At 43.3% G+C, this 19,795-nt stretch overlaps 1 protein-coding gene across 6 annotated transcripts in view; it reads right to left on the minus strand.

Moving 5' to 3' along the window:
- The window catches only part of Znf541 (zinc finger protein 541), a 37,332-nt gene extending 22,176 nt beyond the window's left edge, over positions 1-15,156 (minus strand). For 2 of the 6 annotated variants that reach the window (XM_048431722.3, XM_048431715.3), the window contains exons 1-4: positions 14,380-15,156; positions 5,006-5,079; positions 4,624-4,688; positions 3,252-3,655 (exon numbers count right to left, since the gene is read on the minus strand). In XM_048431722.3, the coding sequence (XP_048287679.1) occupies positions 3,252-3,558 (307 nt within the window). In that variant the 5' untranslated portion in view covers positions 3,559-3,655; positions 4,624-4,688; positions 5,006-5,079; positions 14,380-15,156. The remainder of the gene's footprint in view (positions 1-3,251; positions 3,656-4,623; positions 4,689-5,005; positions 5,080-14,379) is intronic. The other 4 variants (XM_048431718.3, XM_048431716.3, XM_048431720.3 and 1 more) reach the window with 4 other exon arrangements.
- Between the last annotated feature and the right edge of the window lie 4,639 nt (positions 15,157-19,795).

The raw sequence follows: 19,795 nt of genomic DNA on the forward strand, positions 1-19,795 counted from the left end.
TCTAAAAGTATAAATAAGAAAACCAGGCTCCCTCAGGATACAGTTCTTAGCCTTGCTGGGGTGCTTTAAGTACACATTAAAGCAACTGTAAAACTAAAAAACTACAGCAAAACAAAGCTGCTAAGGACACCAAACCAGGTAAAGTCATGGCCTAAACAGTCACTTGAGCTTTCTAGAAAGCAGTGTCATGAAGTTGAAAATTGTGAGAAGAATGTTCAGCGAACTAACTCAAAAGAAGATTCAGTATGTAAAGTTGTTCACAAGCGCTGGAGAGAAAGAGAGAGTACTGGCTGCTCTTGCAAAGGACCAGACAGATTCCAGATCCCAGCACCCATGGCAGGCAATCCACTATTGCTTGTAACTACAGCTCTGGGGGATTCAATATCCTGTTCTGTCTTCCACAGGTACCTACATACATGTGGAATACACACTCACCATTAACACATACACATAAATAAAATATTTTTAAAGCAGTTCATAGAAACACTTTAATAGTCCAACATGACTGTGATCTGACAACACACTAGAACACCTATGACAATAATGATCAATTCAATCTTACATAGGAATCCAAATACATCAAACTTTTTTGGAGGGTGGTTGAGACAGGGTCTCTCTCTGTAGCCCTGCTTGTTCTGGAACTCACTCTGTAGACCAGGCTAGCCTCGAACTCACAGAGATCCACTTGTCTCTGTCTCCTGAGTGTTGGGATTAAAGATGTGCACCACTACTGTCTGGCTCAAAAACACCAAGCTTTTAAACCATCAAACACCATCACATTATTTAAGTGGATGAATATATTGCTGGATACGGGGCCTTTCATATGAATTAACTCTATGAAACAACATATATCTGGGCAGTTTCACCCATGATGCATTTGAAGACTTATAAGTTAGACCTATTGGTGCATACCTGTAGTTCCAGCTAAAGCAGGAGAACTGCTGAGTTCAAACCAGTCTGGAAGACACAGTGGATAGTACCCCACCTCCTGCACACACGCACACACACACACACACACACACCCCAAAACAAAACAAAAAACAAAAGCAAACTATGTGTGCAGTGTATGACTGAAAGGTGTTTTTCTCTTGTTTATAACAATATTTTCTATAATAAATATATTTTACTTTGTTCATTTGGTTGGTTGGTTAGTTTTTGAGGCAGGGTTTTTCTGTGTTACCCTGGTTGTCCTGGAACTCATCTATAGGTCAGGGTGACCTCAAACTCAAGAGATCCACCTGCCTCTACCTCCCAAGTGCTGGGATCAAAGGCATGTGCAACCACCCTAGAACATTTTACTTCTCTAATTTAAAAAATTAATATAAACAGGAGTTGTGGCTCATGCCAGTAGTTATCAGCACTTGGGAAACTGAGATAGGAGGATTACTCAGAGTCTGAGGACATCCTGGACAACACAGTGAGAATCTGTCTCAAAAAAAAACAAGTAAAAATAAATGAAATTTGGGCATGTAGTCCCAAGTACTCAGGAGGCCAAGGCAAGAAAACTGCTGGAGCCCAGAAAGTTAGGGCCAGCTTGGTCAATAGCATAGTGAGATCCCCTTCTCAAACACAAAAATGAGGAAAATGGCACAAACATATACATTTATGTGGACCTAAATTTAATTTCAAAAGCATGGAATTAAAATTTAATATGGGGGGGGGGGCAGAATAACAGTTGGATATTAAGAAAGGCTAAACTAAGCAGAACTCTAAGAATAACTGATTACAATTAGGGTTCTTGTGCCCAGCAAAATGTACACATCCCCACCACTAGTGTTTTTCAGTAGTGTGTGTCCAAAGATGAGTGCTATACCACAGCCCTGGGCCTGGTTAGTGCCGCAGAAATCTCCCCATGTGAACACTCACAATTCTAAGTCCTGTTTTGCCATCATTCCAACACAGACTCAGGCCTGACAGTGCTTGGTCATTTTTTTTTTTTTTTTGTGGAGTGGGACTTTCAGAATCTTTCATGGTAGCAAATTTTTTTAGCACTTCCTCAGACACAATTCCAACAGATTACTAGCAGTGTAGACTGGCATTTGCATGTGGATTTCCCTGTGAAAGGTGTGACTATAAACTCCCAGGAACTCTAGCCCTGTTAACCCATTGAAGCAACTTGCCAGGAATCAATAAAGAGGGTCAAAACCAAACCAAGCCAAACAAAAGAATTTACTTCTACAGGAGGACAACAGCAAACCAAACTGAGACTTACCCAAGATTTCAATTATTTTACTAATTCTCCCCTTGTTCTTCCATGGCTGAAGAGAAAAGTTTGGAACTGAATACTTTTGAGATGAAGTATTACTGATAGCATCTAGTATCGGTTGAACAAACAGCTAGCTGGGAATGGTGGCACAACCTATAAAGTATATAGTCTTGGCTCCTTGGCTCCTGGACAGACTGAGGCAAGAGGTCTGCAGGAACCTTGGTGTTCTGAAAAGATGGCAAGACCTCTTTTAAAGAGACAAAGCAAAGTCGGGTGGTGAAGGTGCAAGCCTTTAATCCCAGCACTCAAGGAGGCGGAGGCAGGTGGATCTCTATGAGTTGGAGGCCAGCCTGATCTACAGAGTGAGCTCCAGGACAGCTAGAGATACACAGAGAAATCCGGTCTAAAAAAAAAAAAAAGACAAAACAGAAACAAATCAAGCTCCTAATACCTGTCTGGTACATTATGGTCTATGGAAGGCTTTTGCAGTCTTTTTCACTTCTCACCACGGTTGTTTTGGGACAGGGGACATGAGAGAATTGGGGTCCCCCCCTTACTTTACAGATGAGTACATGAGGCCTGAAAAAGTTAAACAAGCACAGAACTTAATGGATAGGATCCCAGTTCATTCTGCAAGAATGAAGGGTACAGCAATGATGGGAAGGTCTCCTACAAACCTGATGGTCTGCCTACACACCCATTTCTCGATCTTGGTCCCTAGGGTTAGGGTTCCCTTTCCTTCAGAAGTTGGCAACAATTCCACAGTAGGCAAAAAAGCTCCCAAAGAAGCAGAGATTTTTGTTTTGCTTTTTTTTCCTTCCTTCCCTTTTGTTTAGGATGTCTGTTTTTGGAGACTGTGTATGTAGCTCTGGCTGGCCTTAAATTTGTAGGTTTTTTTTTCCTGCATTTGTCTTCTACATGCTGAAATTATGAGCATGTACCACCATCCCCAGTTAAGGAGGAGAATTTTCCTAGCTAATGCCAGCAGATTTGATCCCTGGCTGGCTGCAGAAACTATTGGTGCTCTGTCCGTGAAGAGCCTCACCTTGTAAGGAGGTCTGGGATTCGGAGTCTGCATATTCTTCCAACAGCTTTACAGAGTCGCTGTCCTTCCCTGAATACAGAGATAAGGTGTCCAGATTGTCCTCCAGCACCTCGCTGGGCATATCTGATGTGGAGAGACTGGGATCAAGATCCAAACCGCTTAGGCCAGCATAGAGCAGGTCCCGTGTGTTGGGGCCCAGGTCCCGGTTGAGTGTGTCACTGCAGTTGAGCCCTTGACTCTCAGAGAAGGAAGAGAGGTGCCCTTCTGATGGAAGGGCCCCCTCTTCCCCAAGGCTATATGACTCCATAGTTTTCCACAGCCAAGTCCTGGCCAGAGCCTGTCTCCAGACAAGCAAGGGTGTGTTCAGAGTCAGAAAGGAGAGAGCACTTGCTGGCAGCTAGCTTCTGAAAAATGAACAAGGATGAATCAGAATTAAGAGATGGTAGGTGTGGTAGGCAGAGTGTAGACTTGGAAATGGAGCAGCCCAAAGGGGTTTGTTCTTGGCCATTCTTGGCTGTCTGACCTTGGGCAGGTCCTATGAGCCCCATTTCCTTATCTGTCAACTGGACAGAACAGCACATGGTGAACTGTAGAGTCCTTTCCCTCCTGCTATAAGCACAGGAGAGATCAGATAGACTTTAATGTGTGTCCAGGCAGAAAAGGCAAGTGAGGAAACTCCAAGTGCTAGAAACAAAAAAACGCAAAGCTAGATGTGAGGCACAAGTCAGAACATTGAAAAATTCATGCCTGGGTTTAAGCTTGGGACTGCTTATCCATTTGTTCTATGTGGCCAAGAGACACATGAAATACCACTGACCAAATAGAGACATGATGTCTATGTAAAACAACGTAGACTGGCAAAGTCTGGTACAAAAAAAAGAATTTTGATATAGATTAAATGTTGAAATTAAGCTGGGAATGTGGCTCAGTTAGTAGAATGCTTGTCTAGCACAAAGTTCTAGAGGTTCCACCCCCAGCATCACATAAACTGGGCATGCCTGTAATCCCAGCACTTGGGAGATGGAGGCAAGACATCCTTGGCTACATAGACAATTTGAGGCTGAGACAGTCTTAGCCATCTCCCGTCCTGCTCTCTATAAAAGGAGTAAGAGAGGAGGTATCACTAACCACTGCTAGTGACAAAATAAAAAGGATCATAATAAGTACTATGAAGAACTGTGTTTAGACAGTGTGTCCACACAGTAGATCAGCTACAAGGCACACCCATTACCCAAGTCATCCATCTCAAACACAAAAAGTTCAATGAGCAAATTCCTCAAAATAGACAAACACTAAAACTCACTCAAAAAGAAGAAAACATATAAATGATCCTAGCAAATAAAAAAGTTAGGAAATGTGCCATGGTGCCCACCTATACTCCTAGCACTCCGGAGGCTGAATGGAAAGAGCCCTTGAATCCAGGAGTTCAAGACTGGCCTAGGAAACACAAGTGGGTGGAGAAGAAAAGAGAACAGGGGGAAAGGAAGAGAAGGATAGAGAGAGGAGAGAATGGGGAGGGGAAGGAAAGGTAAGAAGAGGACAGGTACAGAAAAGAAAGGGGGAAGAAGGAAAATATTAAATTAGTAATTCAAATACTACCCATCTATCCCATCAATCCCATCACAGAAATACTAACAAAAATTAACTTTATCAAAACTCTCAGTAACGGTGAAAGTTTTGCAGCCCCTAGTATGCCTCTGAAGGAAAAGGTGACCCACTGGATGGAGCAGAGTTCTTGGGATACTCTAACTTACCCTAGCCCATCCCACTCCCTGGCTCAGCAATGTTCTTGAAGAGGCAGTTGTGTATCTGGTGTGGGTTCCTGGTGCTGGAAGGAAAAGAGTAGAATTTGTTCTTAAAGAACCACAGCCTCCCATCTGACGTGTAATGGCTCCTGAAAGTCCATGGCAAAAGTCTTGATCTTCTTTTGCCTAATTTGGAAATTCCTCAGGGTAAAAACTGGTTTTGAGAGAACAGCTGTTGAAGCCTGCAGCAAAGAACTGACTTGGTAAAGCAAGTGAGAAAGCTGGGGTGATGGTGCCCCACAGGATAAGGACTGAGAAGCTTTCATCCTTAGGTTTCTTACAGAGTTGGGCACAATCATATCACACCACCCAGCAACTGCTTTCCCAGGAACTAGTCTATGTAGCTCAAAGTCATCACTACACACAAACGTGCATGCGCATGCTCATGGCACTTCTAATCACAAGTCAAACCTGGAAGCTACCAAGGGTCTCCCAGATGGGAATGGACAGTGTACTGTGCTGCATATTGAGAACAGTAGTAAAAAGGCAGTAAGTGAATGCTGTGCATACTGATGCACGCCTTTAATCTCAGCACTTAGGAGGCAGAGGCAGGCGGATCTCTATGAATTTGAGGCCTGCTCTACCTAGCAAGTTCCAAGCCAGCCAGGGTGACATAGTGAAACCCTCTCTCAAAATCAGACAAAAAAATGAGCAAAAAGCAGGGCTGGAGGGCTGGAGAGATGGCTCAGAGGTTAAGAGCACTGGCTGTTCTTTCAGAGGTCCTGAGTTCAATTCCCAGCAACCACATGGTGGCTCACAGCCATCTATAATGAGGTCTGGTGCCCTCTTCTGGTGTGCAGGAATATATGCAGGCAGAACACTATATATATAATAAAATAAATCTTTAAAAAAAAAAAGCAGGGCTGGAGATGGCTCTGCAGTTTAGAGCACTGGCTGTTCTTCCAGATCACTGGTTCTCAACCTTCCTAATCTGCAACCCTTTAATAGAATTCCTCATGTTGTAATGACCCCTCCAACCATAAAATTATTTTGTTGCCACTTCATAACTGTAATTTTGCTACTATTATAAATTGTAATGTGCCAGGCAGTGGTGGTACACACCTTTAATTTCAGTACTCCAGAGGCAGAGGCAGAGGCAGGAGGATCTCTGCACGTTCGAGGCCAGCCTGGCCTACAGAGCAAGTTCCAGGACTGACTCCAGAGCTACTGAGAAACCCTGTCTTGAAAAACCAAAAAAAAATGTGATGTAAGGCATATCTCAGTGAGTTCTAGACCAGCGTGGTCTAGTGAGTTCCTGAACAATCCAGGCTATGTAGAGAGAACCTGTCTCAAAACAAACAAAACAAAACACAATAATTGAAATGTAAATAACTGATATTTCACCCCCAAAGGGGTCATAACCCACTGGTTAAGAATCACTGTTCCAGAGGAACTAGGTTTGATTCTCAGCACCCACATGATAGATCACAACCATCCACAACTCTAGTTTCAGGGGATCTGATGCCCTCTTGTGACCTTCATGGGCACCAGGCATGCCTAGACATACATACACGAAAGCAAAATACTTATGTAAAATAAATAGTAATAATGGTGAAACCACCACACATTTTAGCCAGAAACCACAGAATCACACCACACGAGGGGGGGGGGGCGGTACTAGTGTAAACATGGACTTAGTCACGTTCACTCCCGAGGCAGCTCGACATAATCCTGGGAATCTTATAGAAGGTGAGTACATACTCCGAAAAGACCTGGCAAGATTCCAAGTGTTCCCTCTAACTAAGCTTTGCTCTACTTAAGCAGTAAGTAAGGCTAAGGCAGAGCTCTGCCTAGCAGTGCTGATGGCTGTTTCATACTCTAACAAGGTATGCTACAAGCACCAGTTGATTTGGTTTGGTTATTGTTGGGCCATTTACTGACATCTTTGTCACTGCCTCACTTCTAGATTTAATTTATCAAGCATGAGGACCTGACTTTAATGTCTAGCCCCCATGTAAAAAGCCAGGTGTGGCAGTGTGATTACACATCTGAAACCACAGTGCTGAGTGTGGGGTCAGGAGGATCTAGGGCTTGTTGCTCCACTAGTCTAACCAAATTGATAAGCTCCAAGTTCAGAAAGAGACCCTGCTTTAAAATTAAGGTGTAGAAAGGCTAGGGATATGACTTAGTGGATAAAGTGCTTACCGTAGAGAGTTTAGATCCCCATCACCCACATAAAAAGCTGAGCTAGTAGCCTACTTGTAATTCCAGGGCTCAGAGACAAAGATGGGGAATCCCTGGGACAACTCCACTGACTAGACTAGCTGAATCACTGAGCTCCAATTCAAGGGCCTTGGCAAATAAAATGCAGAGTGATGGAGGAAGATACTCAGCATCAACCTTTGGCCTCCACAGCACATACATATGTATACATGACAGCACACATATGCACCCCAATACATAAAATAGATAAAATAGGTGATATAAAAAAATGGACCAACAAGATGGCTCAGAAGGAAAAACACTTACTACTAAGCCTGAGGACCTGAGTTAAGTCTTTGGGACCCACCTGGTAAAAGGATAGAATCAGTTCCCACAAACTGTCCTGTGACCTCACACAGGTACAAATGTACACCCACACATAATAAAAAATTTAAGGTGAAGAGTGATTGAGGAGGATACCATAGTCACCCTTAGGCCTCTACACGCACACAAATGTCCACACACCTCTGACACACACACTTGAACACACATAAACACATATACACACATGTACACAGCACCATGTAGTTCAGGTTTGGAAACTAAATAAGTCTTGAGATGCCTCCAGATTCTCAGTTTCCTGGGTTTCTGATAAGCAGAGTGGGGGTGCGCCTATAAGCAAAAAGGATCTCTCTACCTTTGCAGAGCAGCTTCTACAGAGCACTGCTACTAGCTGCCGAGAAAAGGCCCTATCCCCTTCATCAACCAGTAAAAATGAGCTCATAATAATCACTCCTGTTGGGGATTGGAAAAATGGCTCAGAGGTTAAGAGCACTGGCTGCTCTTCGACAGGACCCAGCATCCACACTGCAGCTCACAAGTCTATAATTCTGAGATCTGACACCCTCACACAGCTAGCTATACATACATGCAAAACACCAATGCACATAAAATAAAAATAAATTATTTTTTAAAAATCACTTCTGTTAAGCACTTTCTCTGAGTCAGATTTGGAACCAAGGGCTTTCTGAGCATTTAACTCATCAATAAGAAATTACAGCAACCAACAAGTAATTCTGTTATCACTCCTTCAGGAACAGTTTGAGGAAGTAAAGGATTAAATGATCAAACCAGGAGTCGTTAGGGAACAGGTGGGAAAGCCAGACTTGAAACCTAGACATCTGATTTTAGGGCCTGCATTCCTAAAAACAAAACAAAACAAAACAAAACCCAGCCACCACAGTGCTCCGATTAAACTAGAAGGCGTAAAAGCCAGACAGAAAAACATGACAACATGACTGTAGTGACAACACTTAGGAGGCGGAGACAGTGGAATCACAGCAAGGGCAAGGTTGGTTTGGTCTGCACAGAGAATTCCAGAACAACACCAATAACCTAAGCAGACCTATAAGATCTCCAGGGTTGGGGCATGGGGCATGATGACATTTGCCATTCTTTTCTTTTCTCTTTCCTTTCTTTCTTTCTTTCTTTCTTTCTTTCTTTCTTTCTTTCTTTCTTTCTTTCTTTCTTTCTTTCTTTCTTTCTTTCTTTCTCTGTGGCTTTGGAGCCTGTCCTGGAACTAGCTCTTGTAGACCAGGCTACAAGGCCTCAAACTCACAGAGATCTGCCTGCCTCTGTCTCCCAAGTGCTGGGATTAAAGGCATATGCCACCACCACCCCCACCCCAACCCCCAGCTGACATTTGCTTTTCAACATACTTCTGAGTTCAGAACCTTCAGCCTGCTCGGAGCCTCAGGCAGTAGTGCACATCTGATTTGCTCTGTCAACAAATAAATTAATCCAACAGGTGTTTTAGTCAGGATGGTAGTACTGATGATTGAATGGAGGGCCTTGTACACTCCAGGCAGGTGCTTTATCACTAGCTACAGGTCATGCCTTCTAAGAAATTTGAGACCTTGAATTTGATATGGAGTAGAGGGAACTGGATTAGACCTGGAACTCCTAATCCTCCTGCCTCCATCTCCCAAGTGCAAGAAATGAGGCAATGCATATAACTTTTTTTTTACTCTGAAGACAATCTAAAAGAAAAAGCCCAGGAATATGTGGATCATCTAATGACCCTTTGGAAGGAAGCACTAAGGAGGCAGTCTGTTTTTGTTTTCTGCCAGAAAGTACTACTTTGACTATTGCAGGCTAATGAGAGAGGAGAATACATACAGGTAGATTCAGCTAACTGAGGTCCAAGTGATACAATGACCTTTTTTTGGCCTCTCAGGAACCAATACAGATATGTACAAAGATAAATCTGTTGTTTTGTTTTTTTGAGACAGGATTTCTCTGTGTAGCCCTGGATGTCCCTGAACTCACTCTGTAGACCAGGCTGCCTCAAACTCAGAGATCTGCTTGCCTCTGCCTCCTGAGTGCTATGATTAAAGACATACACCACCATTGCCCTGCCAAGATAAATCTTTTTTTAAAAAAATGCAAAAAGTGGTTAGAGAATTGAGACACCACAAGGTTTTGCCTAAAGCCAAAAAGGACCAGTAAGACAGTCAGTCATCTTAATGTTCTAGGAACATTAAAGATGGCAGTGAGCTAGCCGTTCTCTCATTAATGTTTGCAATTTGATTAAACTGACTGGACTGCCTTGTTTGCATTTCATTTCCAAGTTAATTTTAGCTTTCTAGTTGCATAAAGGCTGTGAGTTTTAGAACCTTATGCCTTGTTTATTATCATGGATGCCTTGCTGAATAGTTTAGGAAACAATTTAATTCAACAGTGGGGATCCGAAGCAATGCTATTATGTTTTCTTTTCTTTTTTTCCTTTTTTTTTTAAAAAAAGTCCCATCACAAGTTAAGGAGAGGGCTTAGTTGGTAAAATGCTTGTTGTGCATGCATGCCAACCTGAGTGTGGATCCTTGAAATGAACGTAAAATGATGGGCACAGTGGCATGTGCCTGTAACCCTATGACTGAAGGGGCTGGGGTGGGGCAGAGACCAGGTTCCTAAATCTCATTAGCCAGTTAGTCTAGCTGAAGGGATGAGTTTCAAGTTCTGTGAGAGATCCTGTCTCAAAAATAAAGGTGGAACAATTGAAAAGAGATGTATCTTTGCCATATCATGCAACGTAACACACACACATGTGCACACACTTACATTAAGAAATATAACACAAAAATAAAGGCTAATCAAGCCAAACATGGTGGCTCATATCATTGCTCGATATGAGAGACAGTGCTCTAAGCAGAGCATAAAAGATCACTGTTAGTTTAAGGCCAACCAGGGTGACACAGTAAGAAACTATCTCAAAACAAATTAATTATAATAAAATAAAGTTGAGCATGGGACAGATGTTTGCAAACCCAGCACTTAGGTAGAAGGATCAGAAGTTCAGGCCAGTCTCAGTTATTATATAGCAAGACAACATGAAACCTTGTCTCTCTCAAACTACATACTAATAAATGAATAAATAGGGTCTATTATAAACTATAGACCCATTTTCTTTGGCCTATACAGAATTTTCACAAATTGAATTAATCAACAACATTTTTTTTAATGAAGAGATTTTTATTTTTAGCTACAGTGGCACTTGCCTACACTCCCAGTACTTGGGTGCCAAGGTCATAAGACAATCAAGGCCAGTCTGAGCTACATAGTTAGATTCTGTCTCAAAAATCAAGGGCTGGAGAGAGATCTCAGTGGTAAACCACTGTGTAAAGGCACAACCCTTGTTCTATCCCAGCAAAATTAGAGTCTTTCCTCTACATATGCACATTTCTATCATCTCTTGAAAACTTTTAGGTTTGATATTCCCTGACAGTGAACAACAGGACAGAGCCAGAGATAACTGTCCTCTCTAACAAGGGCTCATGCCCTCTTCTGCCCATAGCCTCCACTTGTCTCCCTGGCAGACCGTTGTAATAATCACATTTACGCTAACAGCGTGACCATTATTGAGGTTTAATTACATGCCAAGCACTGCCGGGATCAATCACACGCCATTTTTAGTTTTCTCAGCTCCTCTCTCTCTGAGGCATGTGCTACATTATTAACCTTGCCATGGGTGACATAAAGAAAACCTAGATAAATAGCTTGTTCCAACTCAGAGTTAGAATCCTGCCCTATGGTTAGAATCCTGCCCTATGCAGTCTGATCTGGAAGCCTTCACACTTAAGCACTCTACTCTGCTATTATCCCACATGTGGCACTGGACTCCTGCCTTGCACTCTATATCTCATTCTGAAGTTGAATAATCCAGGAAGACCTCCTGCTCTAGCCATATGGCTTTAACCAGAGAACTGATTCATTTCCTCTGATCACTTATTTAAAGACTGGATTTGTCTTGTGTAGCAGCAGCATATGACTATATTCTAGCACATGGGAAACTGAGGCAGGGAATTGAGAGTTTGAGGCCAGTGTGGATTATATAGCAAAGTTCTGCCATATTTTAAAGAGAGAGAGAGAGAGAGAGAGAGAGAGAGAGAGAGAGAGAGAGAGAGAGAGAGAGACAGAGGAATCTGAAGGACATTCAAGAAGAAAAACTCTGGCACCTGTCAACTAAAGGAGGAAAGGAAGCAGGGCGGTGGTGGTGCACACCTTTAATCCCAGCACTCAGGAGGCAGAGGCAGGTGGATCTTTGTGAGTTTGAGGCCAGCCTGGTCTACAAGAGCTAGTTCTAGGACAGGCTCCAAAGCTACAGAAAAACCCTGTCTCGGGGAAAAAAAAAAAAAAGAGGAAAAGAGACTCCGAAAAGTTCCTTCCTTCCCACAAGCTGTCCTAGCAATGAAAAGAAACACTGACATCTAGAATATCAATCAGGACATGGTGGCATACACCTCAATTCCAGTCACTGGGGTGGGAGTGAAAGCAGGACCACCAGGAGTTCAAGGTTATCCTCACGAGTACACAGTGAGTTTAAGCCTGGAACCCTTTTTGAAAAAAAGAGGAAAACACAAAATAAAATCTAGAAAACCATTTTTTTCTTTTTTCTTTTTTTTTTTAAAATATTTATTTATTTATTTATTATGTATACAATATTCTGTCTGTGTGTATGCCTGCAGGCCAGAAGAGGGCACCAGACCTCATTACAGATGGTTGTGAGTCACCATGTGGTTGCTGGGAATTGAACTCAGGACCTTTGGAAGAGCAGGCAATGCTCTTAACCTCTGAGCCATCTCTCCAGCCCCCCATTTTTTTTCTTTTTAAAAAATATATAATTTATTTTATGTTCATTGGTGTTTTGCCTGCATGTATGTCTGTGTGAGGGTGTCAGAAGCCCTGTAGCTGGAGTCACAGGTAGGTGTGAGCTGCCATGTGGGTGCTGGGAATTGAATTCTAGTCTTCTGGAAGAGCAGCCATTATCCTTAATGCTGGGCCATCTCCGTCTCACTAGTCCTTCAACTCCCCTGCCCCAGCCAAGACAGGGTTACTCTGTGTATCCTTGGCTGTCCTGGAACTCAATTTGTAGACCAGGCTGACCTAGAACTCAGAGATCTGCCTGCCTTTGCCTCCCAAGTGCTGGGATTAAAAGTAAGCACCACCACAACTAACTCAAAAATATATTTTCACATTGTCTTCATTTTTTTTTTTGAGACTTGAACTCTAACAATCCTTCTACCTCAGCTTTCTGAGTGTTGGGGTTATTAGTGTGATCAATACTCTTTAAGTTTTTTTGTTTTTACTGTTTTCTTGAGACAGGGTTATATGCATCCCATTTGCATGCTTCAAACTCATAGAAGAGAATGACCTTAAACTTCTGATCCTCTGGTCTCCATCTCTCAAGTGTTGGCAGGATAGGTGTGTACTCCACACTGGGTTTTATACAGTGCTGAAGATCACATTAGGGCTTCATTCATGTTAGGCAAGTACACTCACAACTGATCTACATCTCCTGCCCTACCAATTTAAAAAATCATGAGTATGTTTTGCCTGTATGTATGTCTTTGTACCACATGCAGGAAAGCCAGATGAGGGTCCTGGCTCCTGGGACTGGGTTAATAGATGGTTATCAGTCATCATATGAATGCTAGGAATTGACCCCAGATTCTTTGGAAAAGCAGCCAATATTCTTAACCAATAAGACACCTCTCCAGTAGGGTGGTGGTGGCGCATGCCTTTAATCCCAGCACTCAGGAGGCAAAGGCAGATGGATCTCTGTGAGTTCAAGGCCAGCCTGGTCTACAAGAGCTAGTTCTAGGACAGGCTCCAAAACTACAGAGAAACCCTGTCTCAGACAAAAAGAAAAAAAAAGGCATTTCTCCAGTCCCTGCTCTGCCATTTTAAAACTATTAAATTCATTGTTAGCATTGGTAATTTAACTTTCACATAAAGACAGTTTATAAGACAAAAGCCTTGTCTTAAAAAAAAATAAAACAAACAAACAAACAAAAAACAAAAAAACTCTTGCAAACCTGGCCTGGCATTTCTTTTTTTTTTAAAAAAATATATATATTATATATGAATGCTCTATTTGCATGAATGCTTGCATGACAGAAGAGGGCATCAGATTCTATTAGAAATGGTTGTGAGTAGCCATTTGGTTGGTAAGAGTTGAACTCAAGACTTTTGGAAGGGAAACCTGTGCTTTTTAATCACTGAGCCATCTCTCCAGTCCCCCTGTACTGGTATTTTTTTTTGTACTGGTATTTTTGATTGGCTACCTGCACTAGCTGCCATCACTCAATGAAGAGAACATAATTTGGATTACCATAATCTTTCCTACTATGATCCCTCACTTGCTTGTTCTTGTCGGGATCTGAGTTGCTACCCTGAACCAGAAGAAAAGGTAAAAGGTTTTTGTTTTTTGTTTTGCAATGAACATCAACAACGAAAACATACTTCAATCTACCTTCCTCAGAAGACATCAGCAGGCGTGCGACCTGAGATATCTTTCAATGACTCCCTTATGCTTATACTTATCCTTCTGCTGATTTTGTCAGAAATGTGTATGGTCTTCACACTGGTGTAGAGATGCTCAGAAATGCTGGAAAGTGATCCACAGGACACAGCAGGTGGTCTTTGAATAGGTGCAAAGGAAGGAAACTCGGTCTGGGCAGTGGCGCTCGCCTTGATCCCAGTACTCAGGAGGCAGAGACAGGCGGATCTCTGTGAGTTTGAGGCCAGCCTTGTCTACAGAGCAAGTTCCAGGATAGGCTCTAAAGTTATAGTGAAACTCTGTTTCAAAAAAAACAAAAAATAAAGAAGGAAAGAAGGAAACTCACCCCAAAAGCAAGTGAGTGACTCTCCAGGGAACAGGAGGGCCTGGCTTAGGTCCCACAGGAAAGGGGGTTCAGGTGGAATCAGACCTTCACTATCTCCTCCTGGAAAGGTGAGGTGGTAATTTTTGAAAACTCATCCAATATCGTTTGCCCTGAAAACAGGGAGTGAAAAGGAAGGGACAATCAGAACTTGGATCCCCAAACAAGCAGGGAAACAGGTATGAAATTGAGGAGAAAGACCATTTGGGGAGGAAGTGAAGCAATACTAAGCTGGAGAGATAAAGATGGAGGAAATTACTTTTTCTTTTCTTAACCTTATTTCTTTCCCACCACTCCAGCCAGGTAAGAGGAACCTAGAGGGTTTTGTGGGGGCAAAATCTAATTGTGGGAGAATTGATGATGAAAAGGAATTTGGGGGGCAGGGAAGGTTTGGAGGAGCAAACACATTAGATGAGAAACTGGAAGAAATGAGTTGGTTTCTTGTAACTGGAAAAATATTCCAAAATGGGGGATTGTAGTCCAGATAGTATTACTATTATTCTATTTTTTGCTCGAAACTGGGAGATCTTGGTTGAAAAAAAATAGTAATTTTGCTAGAAAAAGCATAAGGAGAGGCAGAGGCATGATCAAGAAAGAGAAGAGAGTTTGTTGCTCCTGTTGGAAGAGTCTCAAAAAGAGATACATCCGGGTTCCCAAAAACAGAACACCTGAGGAGGAAGGGGGCAGTCAGCAGAGGGGCCTGCGAATGCAAGGCCGCGGTGCAGAAGGCACAGAGGTCGGGTAGGGCCCGCGGCGCGAGCTGGGGCACTGCGAGGGGGCAGTTGGGGGACCTGGCAGGAACCGGGTAGAAAATAAAGGTGGGTGCAGTGGGCTGGGGGCACCCCAAGAGTCTTCTCCAAGAAGGAAGGGGCTGCGGGGGTGCAGAAGGAGCGTGCGCGACGCGGAGCTGAGCGGCGTCCTTAGACAGGGGCCACAGAGGCCTGCGCTTGGGGAGGAAGATGAAGCCAAGGAGAGGGTGAAGAGGGGTCGAGGTGAGAGGAAAGAGTGGGCAGACAGGGATAGGGAGAGAGGGGAAAGGGGCAAGGGCAGCAGCAACCGGGTTTTACCCGCCCCCGGGGGCTCGCGCGCCGGGCCTCGTGCCTCGCGCCTCGCGGGGCCTTCCCAGCGGCCGCCCCCGTCAGCCGCGAGGCTCCTGGACGACGCCCGGCGCGCACGCGCAGCCCGGTCCCGGCCCTGGGCGCGTGCGCCTGCCACTGTGTGTGCGCGCATGCATGGCCCGGCGTCGTCGCGAGCGTGCCACGCGCGGTCCGGGCTCGTGGCGCGTGCCCCTGGGCCAGACTCCCCGAGGCTTAGAGAAAGGGGGCGTGGCTTCTGCAATGACCCGACACCGGGCGGGAAAGAAGGCGGTTGGTCGCCATTTTGGGAGGCGGGCGGTTGGAAGGTGGGAGAGGGAAGGCAAGGCCCTGAAAGGACTGCAGGGGGAGGGGCGAGACAGAGGGACTGAGTCCTCATAAAACAACGCCTATGTGCCCTAGCCACCCTCCCGTATAGATTCAGCAGTGTTCCCTGGATGATGGAGACTAGCAAAGCCACTCTGCGCATGCTCACGGGCAGGCTGCTTCTTGGAAGCCAAGGGCCTGGCTGCAGGAGTTGCGAGACTCACTTTTTTTTTTTAAAGTATTTTATTTAATTTTAAACAATACCATGGTCTGAATCCAGGACCTGTGCATTATTATACAAGTGCTTTTGCATTGAGACGCGTCCCCATCACCTCAGAGATTCTAGGCAGGAGGGTCTACCACTGAGCCACATCCCTAGCCCCTCACTTGCAGAGTCTAGGAAAGTTCTTTGCTGTTGATCCATACTTCCAGGTCCTTAGTGGTAAATTCTACCCTGTTGCTTTACCACCGAGCTACATCCCTAGCTCCCTTTAATACATTTTTGAGACATATCTGTAGCCCAGGCAGCCCTCAAACCAGTGAACTTCGTGCCTCAGCTCCCGAAGTAGTTTCTAGGCCTTCCCCTTTGTTCTTGATCAATTTTTTTTTTTACCTTGATCTATTTATTATCCTTATGTCTCACAGCAAATTCGGGAATCTACATTTTACTGCATTCAGTCTTTTTGTTTGTTTGTTTTGTTTTTTTGAGACAAGGTTTCTCTGTAGCTTTGGAGCCTGTCCTGGAACTAGCTAGCTCTTGTAGACCAGGCTGGCCTCGAACTCACAGAGATCCACCTGTTTCTACCTCCTGAGTGCTGGGATTAAAGGCATGTGCCACCACCACCCAGCTACATTCAGTTTTTCTATCTTTGGTAATTTTACAAATATGGAGACAAATAAATAGACTTCATACTAATGGCTATGTGAAAAATACTTCCCATTCAGCCTTGGGATTCTGTGGCAGGAGAAATACCACATGTTTGAGGATAGCCTGGGCTGTAGTGTGAGTCCTTCTCTAAAAACAAAACAAGCCAGGTATCAAGTAAAAGCACTAGATGGCAACACGAGTTCCTTCTCTGAATTACTTGGAAGAAGACAACTAACTCTCAAATTCTCTGACCTCCACATATACTCTGGCACACATGTATAAACACATACATCAACAAATTTTTAAAAAATGTTCTAAAATGAAAACTTGGTGCTGGAAAGATGGCTTTGTTGGGGGAAGGCTACTTGTTAATTTCCTGGCTGCCCAGACTCCTGAAATAATCACACAGAAATCTGTATTAATTGCAATACGGCTTGGCCAATAGCTTAAGCATATTTCTGGCTAACTCTTATATCTTAAATTAAGCCATTTCTGTTAAACTGTGTATCACCACGTGACTGTGGTTTACTGGCAAGCTTCTGGAGGGCTCTGACGGAGGCGTCTGTCTCCAGTGGCAGCTACATGGCTTCTCCCTGACTCTGAATGCTCTCTCCATATATATCTCTTCTAGCCTGTCTATATTCTTAAGCCATTGGTCAAAAACAACTTTCTTATTAACCAATAAAAACAACATATATAGAGAGGAACTTCCCACATCATTTCCCCTTTTCTGTTTAAATAAAAAATAAGGTTTTAACTTTAACATAGAAAAATTACATATAGCAAAACAGGTATCAAGCAAAAATTAAAGTTGCAATATTTATGGCTTAGTGGTTAAAAGAGCTTATTACTCTTATAGAAGACCAGGGTTCAGTTTACAGCACCCATATTAGGCAGCTCATAATGGCCTGTAACTCTAGCTCCCATGCATCTTATGTCCTCTTCTGGCTTCCATGGACACTGCGCACACACATACACGTGTATGCACACACACAATTTAAAAATAAAACTTTTATGTTTGTATATTTATGTGTAAGCTCATGTGTGTAATTGTCAGATCCCCTGGAGCTTGAGTTACAGGTGGTTGTAGGTGCTGGGAACTGAACTCAAGTCTTTTAGTCCTCTCTAAGCCATCTCTCCAGCCCCAGTAAAAATCAGCCCTCAAAACAAAAATAAAACATGCCAGGCTGTGGTGGCACACACCTTTAATCCCAGCATTCAAGAAGCAGAGGCAGGCAGATCTCTGTGAGTTCGAGGCCAGCATGGTCTACAAGAGGTAGTTCCAGGACAGGCTCCAAAGCTACCAAGAAACCCTGTCTCAAAAAAAAACCATTAAAAAAAACCCCCACACAAAATAAAACCTTTCTTTAAAAACATAAATCTGTGCACTTACTGTGGAAATGAATAGAGATACTCGTTAAAAATTGAGGTCCCTTTCTCCAAAGAATTTTGTTCTGTGTTAATTGGTATCCAGCTCTGAACAAGTCAAAAATTCACCAGTATTTTCTAGGACTCCAATGTGTGTCCAGTGCTGCCCTAAGCCGAGGGGCCCTGATAAGGGGTAAGAGGGTCAGACACAGAGGATAGATAACCTGACAAGTGCTCACACATGTGTCCCTCTGGACCTGTCTCTGCTTCACAGCTTAGCTAAGCAGAGGCATCTTTTATTAAAAAAATCATTATTCTTTCATTCATTTAGTGTGTGTCACTAAATTTCACAGAGTATGTGGACAGAGGATAACTTTCCACAGTTCTCTTCTTCCACCATGTGAGTTTCAGGAATCAAACTTAGTCAGCAAGCCCCTTTACCTGATGAGCCATCTCACTGGCCCATCTTGCTCAGAACTTCCATGATGAAATTGACACTTAGGTTTGACCAGAATTGAAATCCATTTAACATAAATCCCTGGGGGCTGGACGGGAACTGGTGTCACACGTCTTTAATCCCAGCATCTGGAGGCAGAGGTAGGTGGATCTCTGTAAATTCAAAACCAGTTTGGTCTACAAAACAAGTTCTAGGACAGCTGTTACACACAGAAATCCTGTCTCAAAAAACCAAAAAATGCGCTGGGTGGTGGTGGCGCACGCCTTCAATCCCAGCACTCGGGAGGCAGAAGCAGGTGGATCTCTGTGAGTTCAAGGCCAGCCTGGTCTACAGGAGCTACTTCCAGGACAGGCTTTAAAGCTACAGAGAAACACTGTCTCAAAAACCAAAAAAAAAAAAAAAAAAGAAACGAAAACAAACAAACAAACAAACAAAAAATAACTCACAGGCTAAAAGAGATGGCTCAGCAGCTAAGAGCACTTGTTGCTCTTGCAGAAGACCTAAGTTAAGTTCCCATCCTCCGCACGGTGGCTCACATTCTGTAACTCCAGTTTTAGGGGATCCAAAACTACCCTCTTCTTCAAAAGAAGGGTGCCCTCTTCTGACTTTCTGGGGCACTAGACATGATGCATTGGTGCACACACATAACTGCATAAGAAACTCTTATAAAGTAAATAAACACATCTAAGAACATAGGAAAATGAAACTATCAGTGTGGAAGCCCAAAAATGTCAGCCCATTTCCACATTGACCAAAGGTCAGAGAGTTGGAACTTACCTCTACTCCTTCAAGGTTATTGTTTCTACCTCCAACAAAGGTCCCACCTAGCTTCAAACCCGAGAGTTCTGCTCGCTCAAAGTTATTGTCAACAGGTGTGGCTAATATTCAGGTCTTGTATTTCAGGACTAAAGAAGTAGATGTGTTTCTACCTCAAACAAAAGTTTAAGGATTCAACTAAATTCCCTTTTACCACTTGGATTCCACCCAAGGAGTGGTTTGTTTACAGAATGTTTTGGTCTCGGGTGTGAGCGTGACTTGTTTTGTTCTAACAACAGAATGTTTAACTGTGGGTGTAGCCTTCCACTGGTCTGTTCATTTCCTTGTATCAGGTCAATGCAGTTTTTTTTTGTTTTTTGTTTTTTGTTTTTTGTTTTTTGTTTTTGTCTTCTACCTCTTGGGGTCAAGAGTATTTTAAGCAATTGGAAATTAAACACGGCAATTTCAGTATACACTGAAACTTCCTCCTGGTACTATTCTACATGTTTCTGTTTTATTCTTTTTAAACAT

The sequence above is a fragment of the Myodes glareolus genome, chromosome 1 (assembly GCF_982192425.1).
Source record: "Myodes glareolus chromosome 1, mMyoGla1.1, whole genome shotgun sequence".
In the NCBI taxonomy this organism is placed as follows: Eukaryota; Metazoa; Chordata; class Mammalia; order Rodentia; family Cricetidae; genus Myodes; species Myodes glareolus.